This window comes from Podarcis gaigeae, assembly GCF_964106915.1.
Source record: "Podarcis gaigeae genome assembly, chromosome: 2".
NCBI lineage: Eukaryota > Metazoa > Chordata > Lepidosauria > Squamata > Lacertidae > Podarcis > Podarcis gaigeae.
Window position 1 is genome coordinate 72,206,501 of NC_139679.1, and position 19,254 is coordinate 72,225,754.

The 19,254-nt window shown below is 45.5% G+C and overlaps 2 protein-coding genes and 1 long non-coding RNA gene across 4 annotated transcripts in view; 1 reads left to right on the top strand and 2 right to left on the bottom strand.

Moving 5' to 3' along the window:
* Positions 1-1,523: 1,523 nt before the first annotated feature.
* Positions 1,524-9,694, bottom strand: LOC310838864. Its single transcript, XR_014561183.1, has 2 exons — positions 9,413-9,694; positions 1,524-1,779 (listed from the first exon to the last, which is right to left on the bottom strand). It is a non-coding gene; the product is annotated as an uncharacterized lncRNA (long non-coding RNA).
* GNAT1 (G protein subunit alpha transducin 1) lies at positions 3,358-18,286 on the top strand. Of its 2 annotated transcripts, XM_083726649.1 has the most exons (11): positions 3,358-3,700; positions 4,964-5,489; positions 6,942-6,984; positions 7,908-8,049; positions 8,565-8,722; positions 9,723-9,851; positions 10,633-10,762; positions 11,623-11,776; positions 14,399-14,595; positions 15,220-16,156; positions 16,654-18,286. In XM_083726649.1, the coding sequence occupies exons 2-9, from the start codon at positions 5,384-5,386 to the stop codon at positions 14,587-14,589; spliced, it is 1,053 nt and encodes a 350-aa protein (XP_083582775.1). In that variant the 5' UTR covers positions 3,358-3,700; positions 4,964-5,383; the 3' UTR covers positions 14,590-14,595; positions 15,220-16,156; positions 16,654-18,286. The 2 variants fall into 2 exon arrangements, with proteins under 2 accessions (XP_083582775.1, XP_083582776.1); XM_083726650.1 differs by lacking the exons at positions 15,220-16,156; positions 16,654-18,286 and having other exon boundaries at positions 14,382-14,589.
* Positions 17,471-19,254, bottom strand: part of GNAI2 (G protein subunit alpha i2) — a 127,455-nt gene continuing 125,671 nt past the window's right edge. Inside the window, exon 9 of the mRNA XM_083726644.1 lies at positions 17,471-18,658. The gene's annotated coding sequence lies outside the window, so the exon portion shown is untranslated. The remainder of the gene's footprint in view (positions 18,659-19,254) is intronic.

A 19,254-nucleotide genomic window follows, 5' to 3' on the forward strand; every position in this document is an offset into this window, starting at 1 on the left:
TATATCTCTTGTGTGCTTTTGTTATATGAAGGACTTGCCTCAGATATGAACTTTACCTCAGAATCCCCCCTTGAGTTCCAGGTTGTTCCTTTTTTAAAGAGGGAAGAATTTTTGCACTCACTGAACAGGCCAAAGGTTTTCTGTGGAAACCACCTTGAATGGGTGTCTTCTCTCATGGCTAAGAGTTGAAACCTTTAAAACACCCAGAGAGAAAACCTACATAGGCTGAAAACAGCAGCTTCTTATGGAGTTTTTGCTATCTGGCATCAGAAAGGTAAGCCCTACAGAAAGAAAGCTAGGAAAGAAACCCTATTTGGGTATTCTTCTAACATGGATTTTCATGCAGATTCTCATATATTTCTGTATTTTCTTCATTTTTCTGTATTATGGTGTTTCTAGCAATTTTATGCTTGCACGTACACACACGCACTCCAACTCCAACTCATGTAGGCCAAAGGTCTGAAGTGGAGACCCTCTTGTTGTGGAGGCTCCCCACATGATTTAGCACCCTGTTTTATTGGGGCTCTATGTAGTGTTGCTATCCATCCCTAGAAAAGTGTCCACTGTCCCATTTGGACTTCAAACAGGATACCTTTCTCCGCATATTCGAACTCCTCCTCCTCAAAACACTGTGGGCAGAGGGTGGGGATGAGAGGGGGAGTTTCAGATAGAGCGTTTTTTCATGGGCAGGGGGTGATGAGCAAGAGAAGAGATTTGCAGAGACCTCATCCATCCATCCATCCATCTGGTGGAGAGCAGGGGAGATTGGGAAACAAGAGTTTTTCGTGGACAGAGACTGGTGGGTTGGAGAGCGTGAACGGGCTTTTGTAAACCGTGTACCTTTGTACAGTAATGGATTGCTTTGAAATCATTTATGCATCATGTAAAGTAATTTTTAGCCCCCCCTTCTACCTGTATTTTGTCTGACCTGTCCTTTATATTGCCTGACCAACGGCGGGAGCCCTAGCTCTAAGTCACTTGGGGACCCTCCACATACAAAGGAGGTTCCTGTCTTCAGATCTTTGCCTTGCTATGAGTTGGAGGGTGATGAGGGGTGGAGTTCGAGGTAGAGGGCCCAAATAGAGTCCCACAGCAAGAGGGGCTAAGGGGGCATTGTCTGACCAAATATTGTGTGTGTGAGAGAGAGTGGGATGGGGGGAGCACTGCTGCACTAAAAACTAATGACAAGAGCAGAACTGCCTTGAATTTTATCCTCTTCAGTGTTACTCTGGAAGGTAATCTCAAAGCAGATCCTTCCTATCTAAGTTGGCAGCATTTGACAGATCAACACTCTGACATAAGGCTCACTTTGGAAGCTGTGATGGCTGAAATAATAGTAAGCTAGCAATGGACAAGTCATTTTGCAAAGTCTCGAAGCACATTTGTAGTGATGGTTCCCCGTCTAGTGGCAGAAAGTCACATTGTTACTTGAGGTTAAGGAAGAGAACATACTGTACGTTTGTCCTGCCATCAATACAGGTCTCTTGACTCTGCCTCAACTGTGGGGACATGATGCAGACCACTTTTGTGGTTTCTAGAAGACATTTTATTATGATTGGAAAGGCAAATGAATCCAAAGCTCTCTGCACTGGTCATTTGCTAAATCTCTTCTGGAGAAGTCAACGTATGAGATACTGAAACTCTGTCTTTATGCTTGGGTTTCCTAAGCAGCAATATCTTGTGGGGATCCCAGCAAGCTGTTACATCTCATTCAGTGTGTTCTAAAATCCATTTTCCAGCAGCTCCTCTCAGTCAGACTGAAGCCAAATCCTGCTGGAACTGGCAAGATGATAGTGTTTGATCAGTTTCAGTGTTCATCTCCCCCAGCATCCCATTTCCAACATGGGACAACCAGATGCTCTAGAAAGTCCACATGCAAGGCACAATGGCATCAGCCCCATCCCCTTGTTTGTCCCCAGAATCTGGCATTTAGAGATAAGTTTCACCCGGTATAGGATTAAACCACAGAGCCTAGGACTTGCCGATCAGAAGGTCGGGGGTTCGAATCCCTGCGACGAGGTGAGCTCCCATTGCTCAGTCCCTGCTCCTGCCAACCTAGCAGTTCGAAAGCACATCAAAGTGCAAGTAGATAAATAGGTACCGCCCTAGCGGGAAGGTAAACGGCATTTCCGTACGCTGCTCTGGTTCGCCAGACGTGGCTTAGTCATGCTGGCCACATGACCTGGAAGCTGTACGCCGGCTCCTTTGGCCAGTAAAGCGAGATGAGCCTAATGGTCAGGGGTCCCTTTACCTTTCACCTGTTATCCTCACCCCCAAACAGGAGTGTTTTTGTTCAGGTTTCCTCCCTAATGGCCTCCTTAAGAATATTATTATCTGCTGCAACAAACTCAGGGTATTCTGTCCACTCCACCTACCGTGGTTTTCTGTATTTCTTTTCCAATTGACACTCAACATTCTGTACGTACTGAGCATGCTGAAAATTCATTGGGCATATACTACTAATACCCACCTAGGAGGAATCTGGTTTGTTTGTTTTTGCATTTAAAAGCAGCATTACAGGCAAAAGCACCTCCAACTTAGCATGAAATGAAGAAAAATAACTGTATGGAACTATTCAGGAGTCAGCAGGTGTCAAGGGTGCTCCTTAGCCAAAGGAATGCACACAGCAGATAGTGCTTTATAGTCACAGCTGACACTTACAGTAGCTTCTTGGCTCTGAATACCACACAAACATGTTTAGTATCTAGGCAGCTTTTCCCAGGTCTGTGCTCTATGGAGCAGTTGCAGTAACAGAGGGCCACTCACTCTCCACTCTCCACTAGCTTATGTGTTTTCCCCCAGTGGGCTACGCACACACAGGCAGAGGCTGTGCATGTGTGAAAGCTGCCTCTGCACTTCCCACCTCAATTCTCTCCTGGATCTAGGAGACTGTGGTGCAGGGGGGCACCCGGAAGCACCCAGCCCTTCCCTTGCTTAGCCTGTCTATTTCTCCTCTACCCTCCAGCTCTGAAGTTTCCCCTGCCTCCAACTCTTGCCTCCTGGCTGGAACAGTACCTCACAATTCACTGCCCATTCTCCAGAGTCAACTCGTCCCACTTCCCTCAGTGCACACTAGTCAGCATCCTGCCAGTCCCTGATATTGGGTGCTGTTTCTTCTGCAGATGTCTGTACTTGTTTGGAAGATGGATCCCGAGCTCTGCTTTTTGGCAAAGGCATTCATCTTTTTTCACAAGAGTATTAGTACCTTATCTCAGGAACAAGGCAAGTCAGTATGTTTAAGTTTTCTTCCTGTATAACCAGTTTGTTTACTTAAATTCATATTATTTAAAGTTTTACATGTGCATTTTTAAAACATGGAAATAGCAGGTAAATAATACTAATAAAGATTCCTCAGCCTCAACAATGACCTTTTGTTTTATCCTTTAAACACCTACTGATTTTTCCCCCTTTGCTGCCAAGCTTCTGTAGGCGATAAAGAAGACATTGTTCTGTAGCAGTTAGTTGAGGGTCTCTTATTTTTAATGTTTTTATTGTATATAGACAGTCTAGTTGTAAACCACTTAAAATATTTTTATGATCTAAATATTTTTTATAAATAAATAACCGTACCCTACCCAACATCTATAACATATAGTTCAACCACATATAGAGACTTCCAAGAGGGAATAAGCAAGTTCACAAGAGACAAAAAACGGGGGGAATGGAAGGAGGAAGAACAGAAGGAAAGGGAGCAAGGAAGGTGAGTTTTAATATTCCCTTGCAGATCTAGATCAAACAGTTCCAGGAACAATGGAATAGATAGATCTCACTCACCTCTCACCAGTTAATCCTATTGCAAACCCGATTAACCATTACTGTCCATTATAAACACATTTCATTATTATTTCCAGAGAGGTGGCCACATCGGTTTCTTGCAGCAGAAACAAGAAGAGTCTTTTGGCACCTTAAGGACTAATGAAAGTATTATGCCATAAGCTTTGGTGGACTTCATCAGATACATGAAGTGCTTTCCTGAATTGCAGGTACATCAGTATATATCTCCATGTGCATATGTACCTGCAGAAACTCACAAATTAAACAGTGGATTTAAAAACCATGTTGGGGGGAATGGTTCTTTGAATTAGGCAGGACCAGGCACTCCCTGCAAGTATTCCACAAATAACTAGGTCATAAAGGTTAAGGGACCCCTGACCATTAGGTCCAGTCGTGGCTGATTCTGGGGTTGCGGCGCTCATCTCGCTTTATTGGCCAAGGGAGTTGGCGTACAGCTTCTGGATCATGTGGCCAGCATGACTAAGCCACTTCTGGTGAACCAAAGCAGCGCAGGAAATGCCGTTTACTTTCCCATTGGAGCGGTACCTATTTATCTACTTGCACTTTGACGTGCTTTCGAACTGCTAGGTTGGCAGGAGCAGGGACCGAGCAACGGGAGCTCACCCCGTTGCAGGGATTTGAACCACAAACCTTCTGATCGGCAAGTCCTAGGCTCTGTGGTTTAACCCACAGCGCCACTCAGTATATATTCACAGGTCAATAGCGCTCACATTTTAGCAGAGCCGGTGTAAGAGAGCACTGCAATCAAATCTGTGAGATCTGGATGCTGTTGTTAGTCAAGAACTCATTGTATGTAGATAACACTGCCCCTCATACTCATTTCTACTTCTGTAAATAACAAAAAAAATCTAATTTGCAGGGTGCTTTTCATGAGAATTAAAGTGTCATATTTATTAATAGTTTGGGGGTGATGGTACAAGTAGTTTTTATTAGCCTCCCCATCTTAAGGTTGTGAGGGGGTTTTGTAGGGAGTTGGAATGGCCCAACCAAGCTAACTGTCCTCTTTCAAGCTGTGATAAAATTCACTCAGAAGCCAGAGTGAGATAGAAGCAAAAGGGCCATTTGGAAACCAATCCACTGCAGCTCTCCCTATGCTACTATAGCAGGAGCAGTGAGGTGCGACTTGGAGGGAGGGGTCTGATTTGACAGTGTTGATGCTTCCCTCCAGGTCAAGAGCAGATAGAAAGTGGAAACTGCTGAGTTTAGCATGCGGGGGGATTTGAGGGGCTTTATCTCAGGAATAGATTTGAGCAGCTGCTGAGCAAAGCAAGTCAGATTAAACTAAGAGGCAGGTCCTGTGGGTGTATTGCTCCAGGCCCTTATTCACCTGTTCTCACTTCACATTGGCCAATACTGACCATCTGACCCCCACCGGGTGGCAAAGTCCTCCCACCTGCAAGGCAGAAAGTGGCTGGTGCTGGAAAGGGGCGGGAGCAGCTATCAATATTGAAACATCTCAAGGGTGCAAGACTAGGAAGGTTCTGTGTGGAATACTGCTGGGCTGGACAGAAAGGCCAAACCACAGCAGGACGTGCTGGAGGTCCCACGGAGGCTTGTCGGGATCCTCTCTTGTTGAACGAAAAGGACGATGGGTGCAGGCGCCAGTGCAGAGGAAAAACACTCCCGTGAGCTGGAGAAGAAACTGAAGGAAGATGCTGAGAAGGATGCCAGGACAGTCAAGCTACTGCTTCTTGGTAAGTCCACCCCTACAGGCAGTCACTAAGGCTTTCCCCTTCTTGTGACTTCTCCCCCTTGCCGACCCCCCTCCCAATACTCCCATTTCTTAGCACATCTGAAAGCTGGTGCTGCAGATGTTGGTGGTGAATGCATCTGTACCTTTCCAACATCAGCTATTTGGATCCTCAAATTCTGAGGAACCTGCCCAATGGCAGTGCTACAGAGCCACCAAGGCATTATTACAACCGCTCCATCCCCCTTTTCCATCTCAGTGTGGGGCTTTGTCCAGTGGCATAGTGTTTGGTTCTTATGAGGCAAGGCAAGGCTAAGTCCAAACACAACACAGGGAAGGAGGTAGCAGCACACACACACACACACACACACACACACACACACACACACACCGTCTCCTGCCCTTAGCTGTGATGCCCTCATCATTGTGTGTGTGTGTGTGTGTGTGTGTGTGTGTGTGTGTGTGTGTGCCTGCATTGCTTGTTTTCTGTGAAGCATTGCAGCTAAGCTGCCCATGGCCCAGATCATGTTATCTCTGCCATAAAGGTGAGCAGTGCTTAAAGCAATCTTAACCAAAGCCTTTGGGCCAGGTAATCCTCCACAGCTCCCTTGCTGCAGCACCAGCATAGATCCATGTCTGGAGGGAAGTTCATTATAAGGAAAGAAAGAAAAGACATGCCGTGTGAATTGGATCACTCACAGGGCCACCATGACCTCGCAGCCCAAGTCAGCAAAGCTATTACGACTGCTGTCACCATACTTGGAATAGTTATCCTCCCCCCTTCTACCATACCATGCTCTTCCCCTCCCTTCCCCAAACTTGGCATGTATCCGTCAAAGTTTGGAAAACCTAAAAGAGGTAGATAGGTAGGCTTGTCAACTGACCCCCAACCCCAGCCTGGACTGTTCCTGGGCATTTAACTGCCCTTCAATCTGCAGTGATTGGCAATTGAAGTGCTTTTCACAGCAGTGGGGTACCTGCTGTAAGTATCTGCACATTGAGAAGCTGTTAAAGGCACAGCTACAATGGCTGGTTGGAAACTGGCATTCCTAGATGATTCAAGGCCTCTCCCTGCCTCTGGTTGTTTAATGTTGTATTCATCCCCAAAGTGTATCAAAAGCAAAACCGCTAACATCCTTCATGAAGCCATATCTTGCAGCTGCTAAGGCAAAAACTGCTAAGGAGGTTTGGATTGTGTATTCTAAACATATCCAGGACAGGCTGTGTGTCATATATAGCTCTGTCCTCCAACATTGGACAATGGCCTGGGGGTGGGCAGCAACAACCCGAGGAACTACCCCTGCTGCCCCCATCCTTCACTCAGCCTCACTCACTTCGCCTCACCATAAACCTCCCAGCAGGTCATTTCTTGTGGATTTTGTGTCATAGATGAAATTAAGTTTTTGAGTCAAATACAGATTATAATCTCTTTTCCTTTCTATTTTTCCCTCACCAGGAGCTGGAGAATCAGGGAAAAGCACCATTGTCAAGCAAATGAAGTATGTGTGTGCATAGGCAGCTATTCCTTGCCCACTAAAATAACTCTTAAAGAGTGATAGTGAAACTGTACTAATAGGAATTCCTTAGCATACCCAATTGTATTCTCATCTGGAAGAGACTGGTAATGCAGAAGTGCAGACCGCCCCCCTTCTTACAAGGCCACTTCACATACTATGTTTTTAGGTGCACAAACATGATGATTTAAGTGAACACCTAAAAGCACAGTGTTTGTACACAACAAACATGTTTGCACATACAAGTACATCCTTCAAGGCGCGGATTACTGCTCCCTGTAAAGCGTGTACTCGTTGCCAGCAGCTGGAGGGGAATGCAGTCAAACATGCTGGGAAAGAACTGCTGGCTGGCTTTCTGCATTGTTTTTATCTCCATGGTAGGTAATTTCCTCTAAGAGTTGGGAGAGGAAGAAGGGAAAATTAGCTGGTCACCTTCCTACCCGCAGCTTTCCCTAGACCTAGAGACATTTCCTCCACACACACTGTTCCAAAGGTTTCTTTCTGGCAAAATATTCTGAAGCCATTTCTAAAATCTTTGTTCTTCATGGTGGATTTGCTTGACTCCCGTCTAACCAGACAGTACTGTTAAACTTTTCGTGGCCCTGGAGAGACCTAAGCTGGTAGAGGCCTGTCTGACACATGCAGCAGAATGAAAAATTGTTGTTGTTGTTGTTGTTGTTGTTATTAACAACCCACCCATCACTCTAAAGTCTCAGGGCAGGTTACAGCATTAAAACACTGCAGTATAGAGTCATGTGCTGGAACGGTTCCAATGCCAAGCTAAGTGTCTGTCATCTCTGGCCTCTAACCCCATTAGCTGGCCTCTCAGCAGTTCCCTCCCTGCCCAACATCCTTTAGCACACTAGTCAAGACCTGCTGGATTGATTTTCTGCCCTTACCTTTCACAGAATTATCCATCAGGATGGTTACTCATTAGAGGAATGCTTGGAGTTCATCTCCATTATTTACAGCAATACCTTGCAGTCCATGTTGGCCATTGTGAGGGCCATGGGCACACTCAACATCCAGTATGGAGACTCAGCCAGGCAGGTGAGTCACTGAGGAGTGGACTTTCTCCCAATGGGAATAAAAAAAGGTAAAGGACCCCTGACAGTTAAGTCTGGTCATGAACGACTCTGGGGTTGCGGCGCTCATCTCGCTTTACTGGCTGAGAGAGCCGACATTTGTCCGCATACAGTTTTTCCAGGTCATGTGGCCAGCATGACCAAGCCGCTTCTGGCAAAACCAGAGCAGTGCACGGAAACTCTGTTTACCTTCCTGCCGGAGTGGTACCTATTTATTTACTTGCACTTTGACATGCTTTCGAACTGCTAGGTTGGCAGGAGCTGGGACTGAGCAACGGGAGCTCACCTCATCGCGGGGATTCAAACCGCCGACCTTCCGATCGGCAAGCCCTAGGCTCAGTGGTTTAACCCACAGTGCCCAAAGGGAATAGTCATCTATTAATTATTCTATTTATTGTTATCATAATCAGAGGCTGATTTAAAGGGAAGGGCATTGGGGTGCTTTATTGCACTTAACTTTGCCTCCTTTCTCAACTGCAGGATGATTCCCGCAAGCTGCAGCACTTAGCAGACACCATTGAAGAAGGCTGCATGTCGAAGGAGATGTCCGACATTATCTGCCGGCTCTGGGAGGACACCGGCATCCAAGCCTGCTTTGAGAGGGCCTCAGAGTATCAGCTGAATGACTCAGCTGGCTAGTAGGAACCTATTGCTTACACCCTTTGAGGCAAAGGCCCCTTGAGGCAAAGTTACCACAGGAGTGCAATTCTATTTATTTCATTTATGAATCGCTTCCTATGAAGCATCTCAAAATGATTTCACAATGCAATAAAAACGTCAGTAAAACAACTGCATATACAAAAACAGTTAAAACAATACACACAGAGACAAAATTTAAAATCTAATGCATATAATGACTAAGGCTTGTTTAAAAATCCTCTTAGAAGGCTTGTTGAAAGAGGAAATCATCTTCAACAGCCACTGAAAAAGCAGCAGAGATGGCAACGACCGGGTGCACCTGGAGTCACACATCTCTTCCCACTGAACTAACATACTTGCATGTTTGGGAACTTTCTTAAGACATTTATATTTGTGCATCTCTGACCGAGAATATGCCTGCTCCATAGGCAAGCCCAGCAAGCATAGAAATCCAGGGGAGAGAACGTCCTTATGCTCAGCCACTCTTGGGCAGTCTTCACCTGCTGCAACTGGCAAGGTGCTTCCCTAAGAAGCAGAAACTTGAAAGGTAATTCAAGAAGGAAGGTTGAGATCAGGAAACTTTAGCTTTGCTGAATTTGAGCAGTACAGCAGAGTACTTAGCAGCCACCTTCCTGCTGCTGATTCTTTAAGAACAATGTTATTTTTTTCTGATATAGCCTGCCACTCACCTTGTCCAACGCACATGGCCACAGGAAACATAGGAAGCTGCCTTATACTTAAGACCATGGATCCATTTGGCTCAGTATTGCCTAGACTTTGTAATGTCAACGCTGACTTGCAGAGCCTCTTCAGGGCTTCAGGCAAGAGTCTCTTCAAGGCCTTCTTGGAGAGATGCCAGAGTATGAACCTGCCAGCATGCAGAGCAGGTGTTCTGCCCCTGAACCCTGGTCCTTCCCCATTGTGACTGCCCACACTGAAGACCAGAGGTCTCTCAGGTCTAGTTCACATGGTAACCCTGGTACCTTTCTCTATTCACAGTTACCTGAGTGACCTGCCACGACTAGTGGCCCCTGGATATGTCCCCACAGAGCAGGATGTTCTCCGCTCCAGGGTTAAGACCACGGGCATAATTGAAACCCAGTTTTCCTTCAAGGACCTCCACTTCAGGTATTGTATGACTGTGGCTGGCGGACAACCGACCAATAAGGAAGATTGCAAAAGAGGGTGGATCATGCATCTGTGGAAGCAGTTGCCATGGAGTAACTGGTGCAGCATTGTGATGAAAGGCATGAGTTTTGACTCTCCCTCCCAATCCACCACTGGAACTCCCAATTCAGCCATGAACAGGCCGATTGGTTTTAGGCAAGCCGCTCCCTCCTGGCCTCCCCACTTCCACCTGTAGTATGATAATATTGACCTGCTTTATAGCACTGTGCCAATGTACGGGAAAGGGCTTTGGGCAATTAGGAAAAATCATTCCATAAGTACTCTGTTTCCTTTTATGGGAAAAAGGAGAGAAAGGTACATAATTTAAATATCTTGTACCTCAGTTATTCATGTAATGGATAATCCAGCACAATCCTGATAGGTATACACAATGGTGCAGTTAGGTGATTTTAGATTTTGGGCTCAGTGGCCTTACCAGAGGGGGGTGGGGGTGGAGGTTGGGTGTCTCTTTAGATGGTCCTGTGTATTACTTCACTCAGTTCAAACTCTGTAAAGCCATCTCTGCTGTGCTTCTCCCCTCCCCCTTCTCACTCAGTCCCAGAGAAAATAAATGCTCACCCATCCAATTTGACGGTCAGCTCTTCATTCACCTCGCTGTTAAGGACCACATTTTGGGGCCCCTATGGCTCACTGCAGACCTTTCCCCATCAATTTGCAGTAACACATTGGGGGACTGCTGGGGAAGGCTGTTCAGAAGGGGCCTGTCTTAACTTCCTGGCAGGATGTTTGACGTGGGCGGCCAGCGCTCAGAACGCAAGAAGTGGATCCACTGCTTTGAAGGAGTCACTTGCATCATCTTCATTGCTGCCCTCAGCGCCTATGACATGGTCCTGGTGGAGGACGACGATGTGGTAAGTAAGACTGTTTAGACTTTGGCTGCCAGGATTTGTAAACAGGCGTGGTGGATTAGTGGCAGAGGTAGTGTGTGGAATGGTTACAGTGTCAGACTGGGGAGATCAGCGTTCAAATCCTCACTAAGCCATGAAGCTCACTGGGCAAGTCACTCTGCTTAACCTACCTCAAAGGGTTGTTGTGAGAATAAAATATGTTAAGGGGACGGTGCCCTACAGCTGCCATGAGCTCATAGGAGGAAACATGGTGTATAAATAAGACATACCACATTTTCCTGTTTTTTTTATTATAATTAAATCTTAAGAATTGGGGGTTGTCTTATACACGGATAGTGCAGAGGGGGCAATTAGGGGCGGCTGCGAACAGGAGATTGTCAGCGGCGATAGGTAGGGTGATTGGTGGCTGTGGCAAGGCCTGTTGGCGATTGGCTGCTGTCCCGGCAATTGGGCGGCCGATTGGCGGCTGCTGGCGGCCAGCGGCCAGATGATCAGTGGCTTCGGCGAGGTGTGTAACTGGCAGTGGTGGTCCAGCGTGTGAGCGACCCACCCCCCCGCAATAGCTCAGCAACTCTGGGCAATCCCACCCCAAAAATGCTGAACAACTCTTGGCAATTTCCCTCGATTTGGGGGTCCCAAAAAAATAGAAAAATATGGTAAGTAGTGCCAAGACTGAACTGGCTGTGGCATATCATGGTGAAATGTCCTAAAGGGGATTAGGATAGTGTTACGGAATGCACCTTCTGTGCATTTAGGACACAGTTTTTGCCTACTGAAAGGCAGAGGAGCAACATTTCTGATAAAATCTGGTTTAGGACTATGGTTGAAATTGAAGGTCTTTCTAATCCTGCCTTCCCTTCCAGAATCGCATGCATGAGAGCCTGCACCTCTTCAACAGTATCTGCAACCACCGCTACTTTGCCACCACCTCCATTGTTCTTTTCCTCAACAAGAAAGACGTTTTCCTGGAAAAGATCAAGAAGGCACACCTCAGCATCTGCTTTCCAGATTATGATGGTGAGTTCCCTGCGTGCAACATCCACATTGGTGTGGCTGAAACACCTTGTCGCGGGGGGGGGGGGGGGAGCACTGACATCCCCCCAGATTCTGTTGGATTCCAACTCCCATCAACCCTAGCTAGCATGGCCAGTGTTGGAGGGTTATGGGTGTTGCAGTCTAGCTCTTGGATAGCTCAGTTGGTTAGAGAGTGGTGCTGATAACACCAAGGTTGTTGGTTCGATCCCCATATGGGACAGCTGCATATTCCTGCATTGCAGGGGGTTGGACTAGATGATCCTCAGGGTCCCTTTCAACTCTACGAATCTATGAGCATCTGGAGGGCCACAGGTGTCCCATCCCTTGTCTCCTAGTGAGCAGAAATGCCAGAATTTGCATGGTAGATGCAAGAAGAGTGATTTCTCTTTTTTAATTCTGAAAAAGGCTTCAGAAGATGAACACCAGCACGGTTGACTAGTTTCAGACTGGTCTGGTATTTTTATCAAATAAGCAAGAAATGGAAAATTGCATACATTTAGATGGAGGAAATAAATGACCAAGGGCTGTACCATCATCCCACCCGCCTTTCCAAGAAAGATGGTGGTACTAGATGAGGACAATATTATCACAATGAAGCAAGTTTTAATTTCTTTATCTCCACAAAGGCTCCCTCTTGTCAACCTATAGGGTCATATAATGCATTCGGTACAACTGATTCCATACAAAGATGGCCCAAGGAACACATTATTTTTGCAGCTGGCCTAACCATGTTAGAATTCACGAGTTCAGCCATGTTGACTTTCTGAATGACACCCACTTCTATTATTTCATGGAGCTGTTAACACTCCTCTATTTTCTTGGGTGGATGCTGCGTCAATCATGTGACTGGGGATGGGGAGGGCTGCACACGGGAATGGGAAGAGTTGGCCCTTTGTGCCCCCGGTGGAGAGCTTGGCGCTGTGTGTGCTTGGTGCTGTCTTGAACTTTTATTACAGGGAGAAAATAGATGGAGTATTTCATTCGCTCCCTTGGGCAAAAGGAACAAGTTACTTTCTGTAATCTATGGATATTATCTTGCAGGGAGAGAAGGTGGGTGTTCCTTTTGTGGAAAAACCCAAAAACAAACATGTTTTAGGAAAGATGCCACTAGGGGGCCTCGGTGCTCTGTGAAACATGACACTCCTCTGCCACGTAAACCAGAACCTGGCATCTCTAGTAATCTTCCAAGGGCTGTGTGACAGACAGAACTTTTTTTTTTAAAGTTTTCACACTTCTGTCTTGCCTATTATTCCTCATTTTAGTCTTTAAAATTGCTTTCCTCCAGCTCCTACCAAATGCAGGCACTTCAAATGTGGTGTGCTTGGTGTGGTCATGGTTAAAAAGCTGAATACATGCAAAACTCCTTTAAAAAAAAAAAAAAAAAAGGAGTCATTGGATGTTGCGAATGGAGAGGGAGGGTGGCTTAACCAATCCCCCTTTGGCCATTTTCTTGCTCAAAATGCCCCCAAACTGCCTTTTCACCCACAGTGGAAAAGTCTAGTGTCGGGGCTGATGCCCAAACGAGGAGCAATTAGGGCATTTCTTTACTTTGGGTTCTGGCCCAAATCCTGTCTAAAGCAGGGGACACTGGCCTAGCAGGGAAGCATGTGTCTAGGCTAATCCTGCCCCACTTACCTCCCCGACAGATGCTTTTCTCCTCAGCTACTGCAGTGAGTAGCAGCAGTGAGTTCAGCTGGAAGAGAAGTGGGTGGTTAGAGGGAAGGTTTTGCTCCCTTCATCTGCACACTACTTCTGCTTTCAATACTGATCCCTCGGCTCCCTACTTGGTACCGTATTTTTCACCCCATAGGAAGCACCGGCCCATAGGACGCACCAAGTTTTTTGACGGGGAAATAAAGGGGGGGATGTCACACCCAGTTTTACCCTTCGTGTGAAATTTGTATTATTTTAGGCCCAACTATGACACAATAGTCATTCCAATAAGAAAAATATCTGGAAAACCCTGGGGTTATCAAAATCTCAAACTTTTTAATAAAAAAGCATGATTATTTGAATCCAAGAAAGTTCTAATATACCATTTGAAAGCTCAGAGAACCCTGGAAAGCTGCACAAACGTAGCAGTCCCCACACCCCTTTCACCAAATGAGCAAGTTTTTAGGAAGAAGCTCTCTTACAAATGTCAGATGAGGTTTATATGAATGACGAGGGCCCCTAATATATGCAGAACCAGAAGTTACCTGGGGAATTACAGAACATCGAAAGGGATGTTCTCTGAGCAACAGAAATGTGAGGTACAGAGCACTTCCCACAGAGGAACGTTTGCTATAATTATTGCTATCATGTCTAACAAAGTGATTAAGCTTCAGCAGCTGCCGTGCTCTGCATGGCAGAGATTGGGATGAATTCTTCACAGCCTGAAGTCCAGCAGGTGTCAGGTTTAGCATCGTGGACATCATAGTTGTGTCCAATCTCAACCTGCCCCAGGAGGCATATATCACGATAATTAGAGCCCTGCCTCATTTGTGGATGGAGGATGATTCCGAGGCAGGAGGTATCGTGGAAATGTGTAGAGGCAGATTTTAAAAAACCAATTCCTAAGTGAAGCTGCTCTCTGATACCATCCCAGCATCCGTGTCTATACAGGGTCCAATACCTATGAGGATGCTGGTGCCTACATCAAGGTGCAGTTCCTGGAGCTGAACATAAGGAAAGATGTGAAGGAAATCTACTCACACATGACCTGTGCCACAGACACCCAGAATGTCAAGTTTGTCTTTGATGCTGTCACTGACATAATCATCAAAGAAAATCTGAAGGATTGTGGCCTTTTCTGACTGCAGGTGGGTTTTTCTCCCAGGTTGGTCAACTCTATGCAGTGGGTAAGAAAGACCCCACTTTCCTAGTGCAAATGGTCAGGCGGATCCTGTTGTATTATTTGATAGTGCAATGAGACGTAAAGCAGCCTTCTGTAGCAGAGCAAGGCAGACTCTTGGCATCACCACTGAACCATTTGCAAGGGGGGCGGGTGGAGTGGGAGGCCTGCATCTCAAAATTGGAGGATAAATACTTTGCACATAGAAGGTCAAAGATCACAGTTCAGTGTCTGACATCTCCAGTTTGGTAGTAAGTGATGTGAAACCACCCTGGTCTGAGGCCCTGAAGAACTGCTCCCAGGGAGAGCAAATGAGTTTTAGACAAGCAACGTGGCCTAGTAAGCAATGAATTCCCATGGTCCCTTAACAACAGAGGGCAAGTGACCAAGCCCTGCTTGTGGGAATCTGTGAGGAGTTGGGTTTGCCAATATGCAGAGCAGGATGTTGGACTAGATAGCTTTGCTGGCTCAGAGCAAGGATAGGGTAGGCCAAAGGGTTGCTAGGACAGGGTAGGCCAAAGTGGCTTTCAAGGAAAACTAGTTGCTAAGTGGGATCTTTGTTCCTCACTTTGTACCCCTTTTCTCTCTCTAGGTATTTCTGGCCCTTCTGGTGAAATGCAGCATTGCAAATTCAGCAGTGTGAAAGGGAAGCTTTCCCCTCACCTGAGCTTATGCACTCATTGCATTCGTTCTTGCATGCTGGCTGGCTATAGTGATCCACATATGGGGAAAGGCGTTTCTCCCTCATCTGAGCTAAGCCAGACAAAAGATTCTCCATCTCATCATGGGCGTTTAATTGACCCTCTGGAGTTGGAACTCTGAGATTACTAGGCAGCTTCCAAACTACACCCCAGGAGTGCTGACCGCTACCTCTTCCTTGACACCCAGGAAAAGCAGGCAAGAGCTTCATTCTGGTAACTCACTTTCTACCTAAGCCACCTCTGTGGTGTGGGAGATGTTAAGCATGTGTGGAGTTTCCTCAGATACTGGGCTTGTTTGCGGAGTCCTGACAGTTTAGGAAACCTTTTTCTTTCTGTCCCCTTTGATTTCTGCTCTTGTAAATAGTGGGCACTTGCTAGGCTTCTTATAGGTGTACTAGGGCACTAACACACCTGTGCACACAGGGTGCTGCAGTAGCACGAGTAGATGGAGAGAGATTTGAGCTTTTACACAAGGTTGCAAAAGCTTGAAAACCAAACTCCTGGTCAAGGCACAAGTCAAAATCCTAGAGCTATCCTTAATACAAGATTTCAGTTTTAATTTTTGCTTAGATGACATTTTCTCAGTATGGTTCTCTAGTGAAGCCTTTTCTTTGTTTCACTGGGGGGGGGGGCTCTGTAATTATCTGTAGCAGCACCAACAGTATGTGCCCAAACACACTGACCTCACAATATCACAAATAGCTGGTTTTATCAATAAAGTAGTAAGTACAATTTTTTCTTTATACTTTAGATCTTTCATTTCTAGGACTTAGAATCATTTATCTATTACTCTTTCTTTAGCTTGGTGTGATCTGTATTTAGTTACTAGTTCTTAGACCCAAAAGTCCACGTGTTTGTGTTAACTACCAACCATTACTCATGAATTAGGATAGTTTCATCCTGGAAGAAGAGATCAAGATCTTCTTTAGCCATCAGCAACGATATACACGAAATCATGAGGTTGTCTTGAAAATCCAGGGCTATTTTATGTGATCCTAATTCACTTGCTGGGTCATTCAGAAATTACTATACCAATTCTTTTGGTTGGGGATAAGACAAAAGTGTATTTTAAAATAGAGTTGTGCTATAAAACAACGTATTTCACACCCATGTATATATGGCTGTGGTTAGTTAAAGCATGCTGAATGGGAAAGTACATTAAAAATGGCAATTATGGTACATTAACTGGAGGCTACAGGAACTGTGCAAAAGGAGGCAGAACCAGTCATGGATTCTGCACAGATCCCAGCCAGTCAATGTTCATAAATAATGTAATGGCATGTGCATGTTCAGTTAACAGGGAATTCCACACATTTTCTGATCAGTGTGTTCACTTGGACACTGAACATTTACAGGTCAACATAGATTTATATAACACATTGAACAAAACCTGAGAGAGTAGGCATATTGACTGCACAATGGACACAATTCCTTTTTCATCTTTCTATTATGTGCACATTTTCCACATCTGAATATGCACAACAGCTGCTTTCCCTGCACATTTGGTCTATGTGGACACTCCCTGCCCGAACCCCAGCACCACAAGAAAAAAGAAGATAGTTCCTCATGGTATTTCCAAGCAGAGGTCTCTAATGGGAACCTTGAGAGATGGCTTTCACAGAGCTGCTCAAGTTAGGAAAGGTTCGTCTTTGTTGTCTATGATATGTCTCTGGCTTCCTCCCAGCCAAGCAAGGAAGCCAGTGGTGTAGACCACACCATGCAGCAAATGGTTACATACATCCCCCACCAGAAAGCCCCTAATCAGCTGTGGGGACGGGGAATGGCAGGTGATCGCTGCATTGGACACTGCTAGAAAGGTTAGGAGCACATGTGTTATCTTAAGACTTTACTCATTCACGCTTGTTCTGGGAAGTGTGATTTCCAAGGGTTGTGGCTGATCATAAACTTAAACAAAGCCATGTGCCTGAGTTTTATCTAAACTAAACCACTTGCAAACCTTGAAGTGCAGATGATGCCAGACTGATGGAACGCCTATCAAAGCCATGTGCGAAGCCAGCTCTTCAGTGCTGTGTTGTGTTTTCGTGGCCCCGGTTTAAAGCAAAATGGTCTGGCAAAATCCATTTGGCAATGCAAAAGTCCTCGCTGGTGCGTGCAAGAGAAGCAATGCAGAGTAAACAGGGCTTTCTTTCTACTTTTTATTATTTCAAACCGTGTGAACAATTTGGTAAAACATTGTGATAAAAGCTAGGCTGCGTCTTGACGGTTATTAATGGCCCCGGTGCCCATCGACTGCCTGGCAGGCAGGACCGCTTAACATACAGCAGTGTTTCCTCAACTGATACTACAGTTAGAGCTAAGAAAATACATTAAAATAGACCTGACATTACAGCAACCTCAGGCCCTGGGGTGGGGCACAAAGGAATGGAAAGAAGTCCTTAGTGGAATCTTAGCCCTTAGGAACCTAATTCTGTGGCCAGGAAGAAAAGGTGTTTTAAACCCATGGGCGCTGCCCCCTCATAAAAAGCTTGGCCTGGACCACAGCAGAAAGGGAGAAAAGGGCTGGGGGGGGGGAGAGAAAGGGGGAGTCCATTTTATGCTAATCTAAAACACAATGCACATTGAAGCAAACTAAGAAACAGATGTAAACATACAGACACCCTCAAGGCACAAAATTTACTAGAGAAGATGAGCTCATGTTGGGCAACTCAACTGTTTACTACATGACATTTTAAATAAAGGTTTCTTTTTTTAAAAAAAAAAGGTTTTCTTTAAAAAAATAATAGGTCAACTTTTCCTGCACAAGTTGGCTTCTGGGGGAATGTTTTTTTCGTTTTCTTGCCAGTCTGTGCAAATCATGGAGGTAGGAGCTGAGAAGCTTGCTCCATGGCAAGAGCTCCACCTGTTGGAAGGTGAAAAACAAATGGACAGTGGTTTGCTTTGGCAGAGCCAGACAGAGGTTTGCTTGGACCGTATGCCTTTAAAAAAAAAAAAAGGAAAGGAAAAATCGTTAAAAACATGTCCAAAGCCCCTTGACTGGTTACCTTCTGCACTTCAGCTTTAAAAAATAAAAATAAAAATGGACATACATGGAAATGTTACAGCTATGGCAGGCCACCAATCATTGGTGCTTCAGTAAGGCTTTGTGGGCACAGGGATAGGATACAAGCAGCCTGCAAGAGGCACCTGGGACAGCACAGAGCAGGGGAAGCAATGGAAACTGTCCCTCGGACAGGCAGAAACTCCAAAGTCTCATCGTTAGGGAAATGAAAAGGAATGGAACAAAAATGTAAGAAGCAGAAGTCATTAAATGGTGCAGTCCTCCCTTCATCAAAACCAGCCTCTTCCTCATATGGAGCAGTTCAAGTAATCCTGCAAAAGGAGAGAGCACAGAAAAGTGAATCAGCTCAAGCTGGCAGAAGAGTGCATTGGCAGGACCCCTGGAGCTGCTTTTGGAGTTTGCTGCCTCTGATTTTCTGCACATCTGTCAGAACGGAAGTCAATTATCTGAAGGAGGTGGACAGATATACACAAACATTGCTCACTTCAGTGGCCATGATGGACCCAAGCAACATTCAGCTTGCACCACATGTGCAACCATTGATTCAGTACCTCCCCTGTCTGTGAGCTAAATGTTTGTAATATACCCAGAAAAAGAAGGCTTCATCCATCATTTCTTAAACACATAAGAAGACCCTGCTGAACCAGGCCACTTCTTATTCATTAAATTTGTATATTGCCAATCATCAGAGGATCACAAGGCAGTTTACAATATAAAAACACAATAACAAAAAGAATACTCCCGCCTCCCCAAGTTTAAAAGGCCAGAGATAGTTTAATACAAAGCCAAAGGCCTGGGAGCTAATCTCTGGTGGACCATCTTCCTGAGCCTGGAATTATGTCAAGGGGCCCAGATGCATTTCAAGATTGGTTCAGAGCAGTTTTTAACAAGTTGATCCCCATCAGAT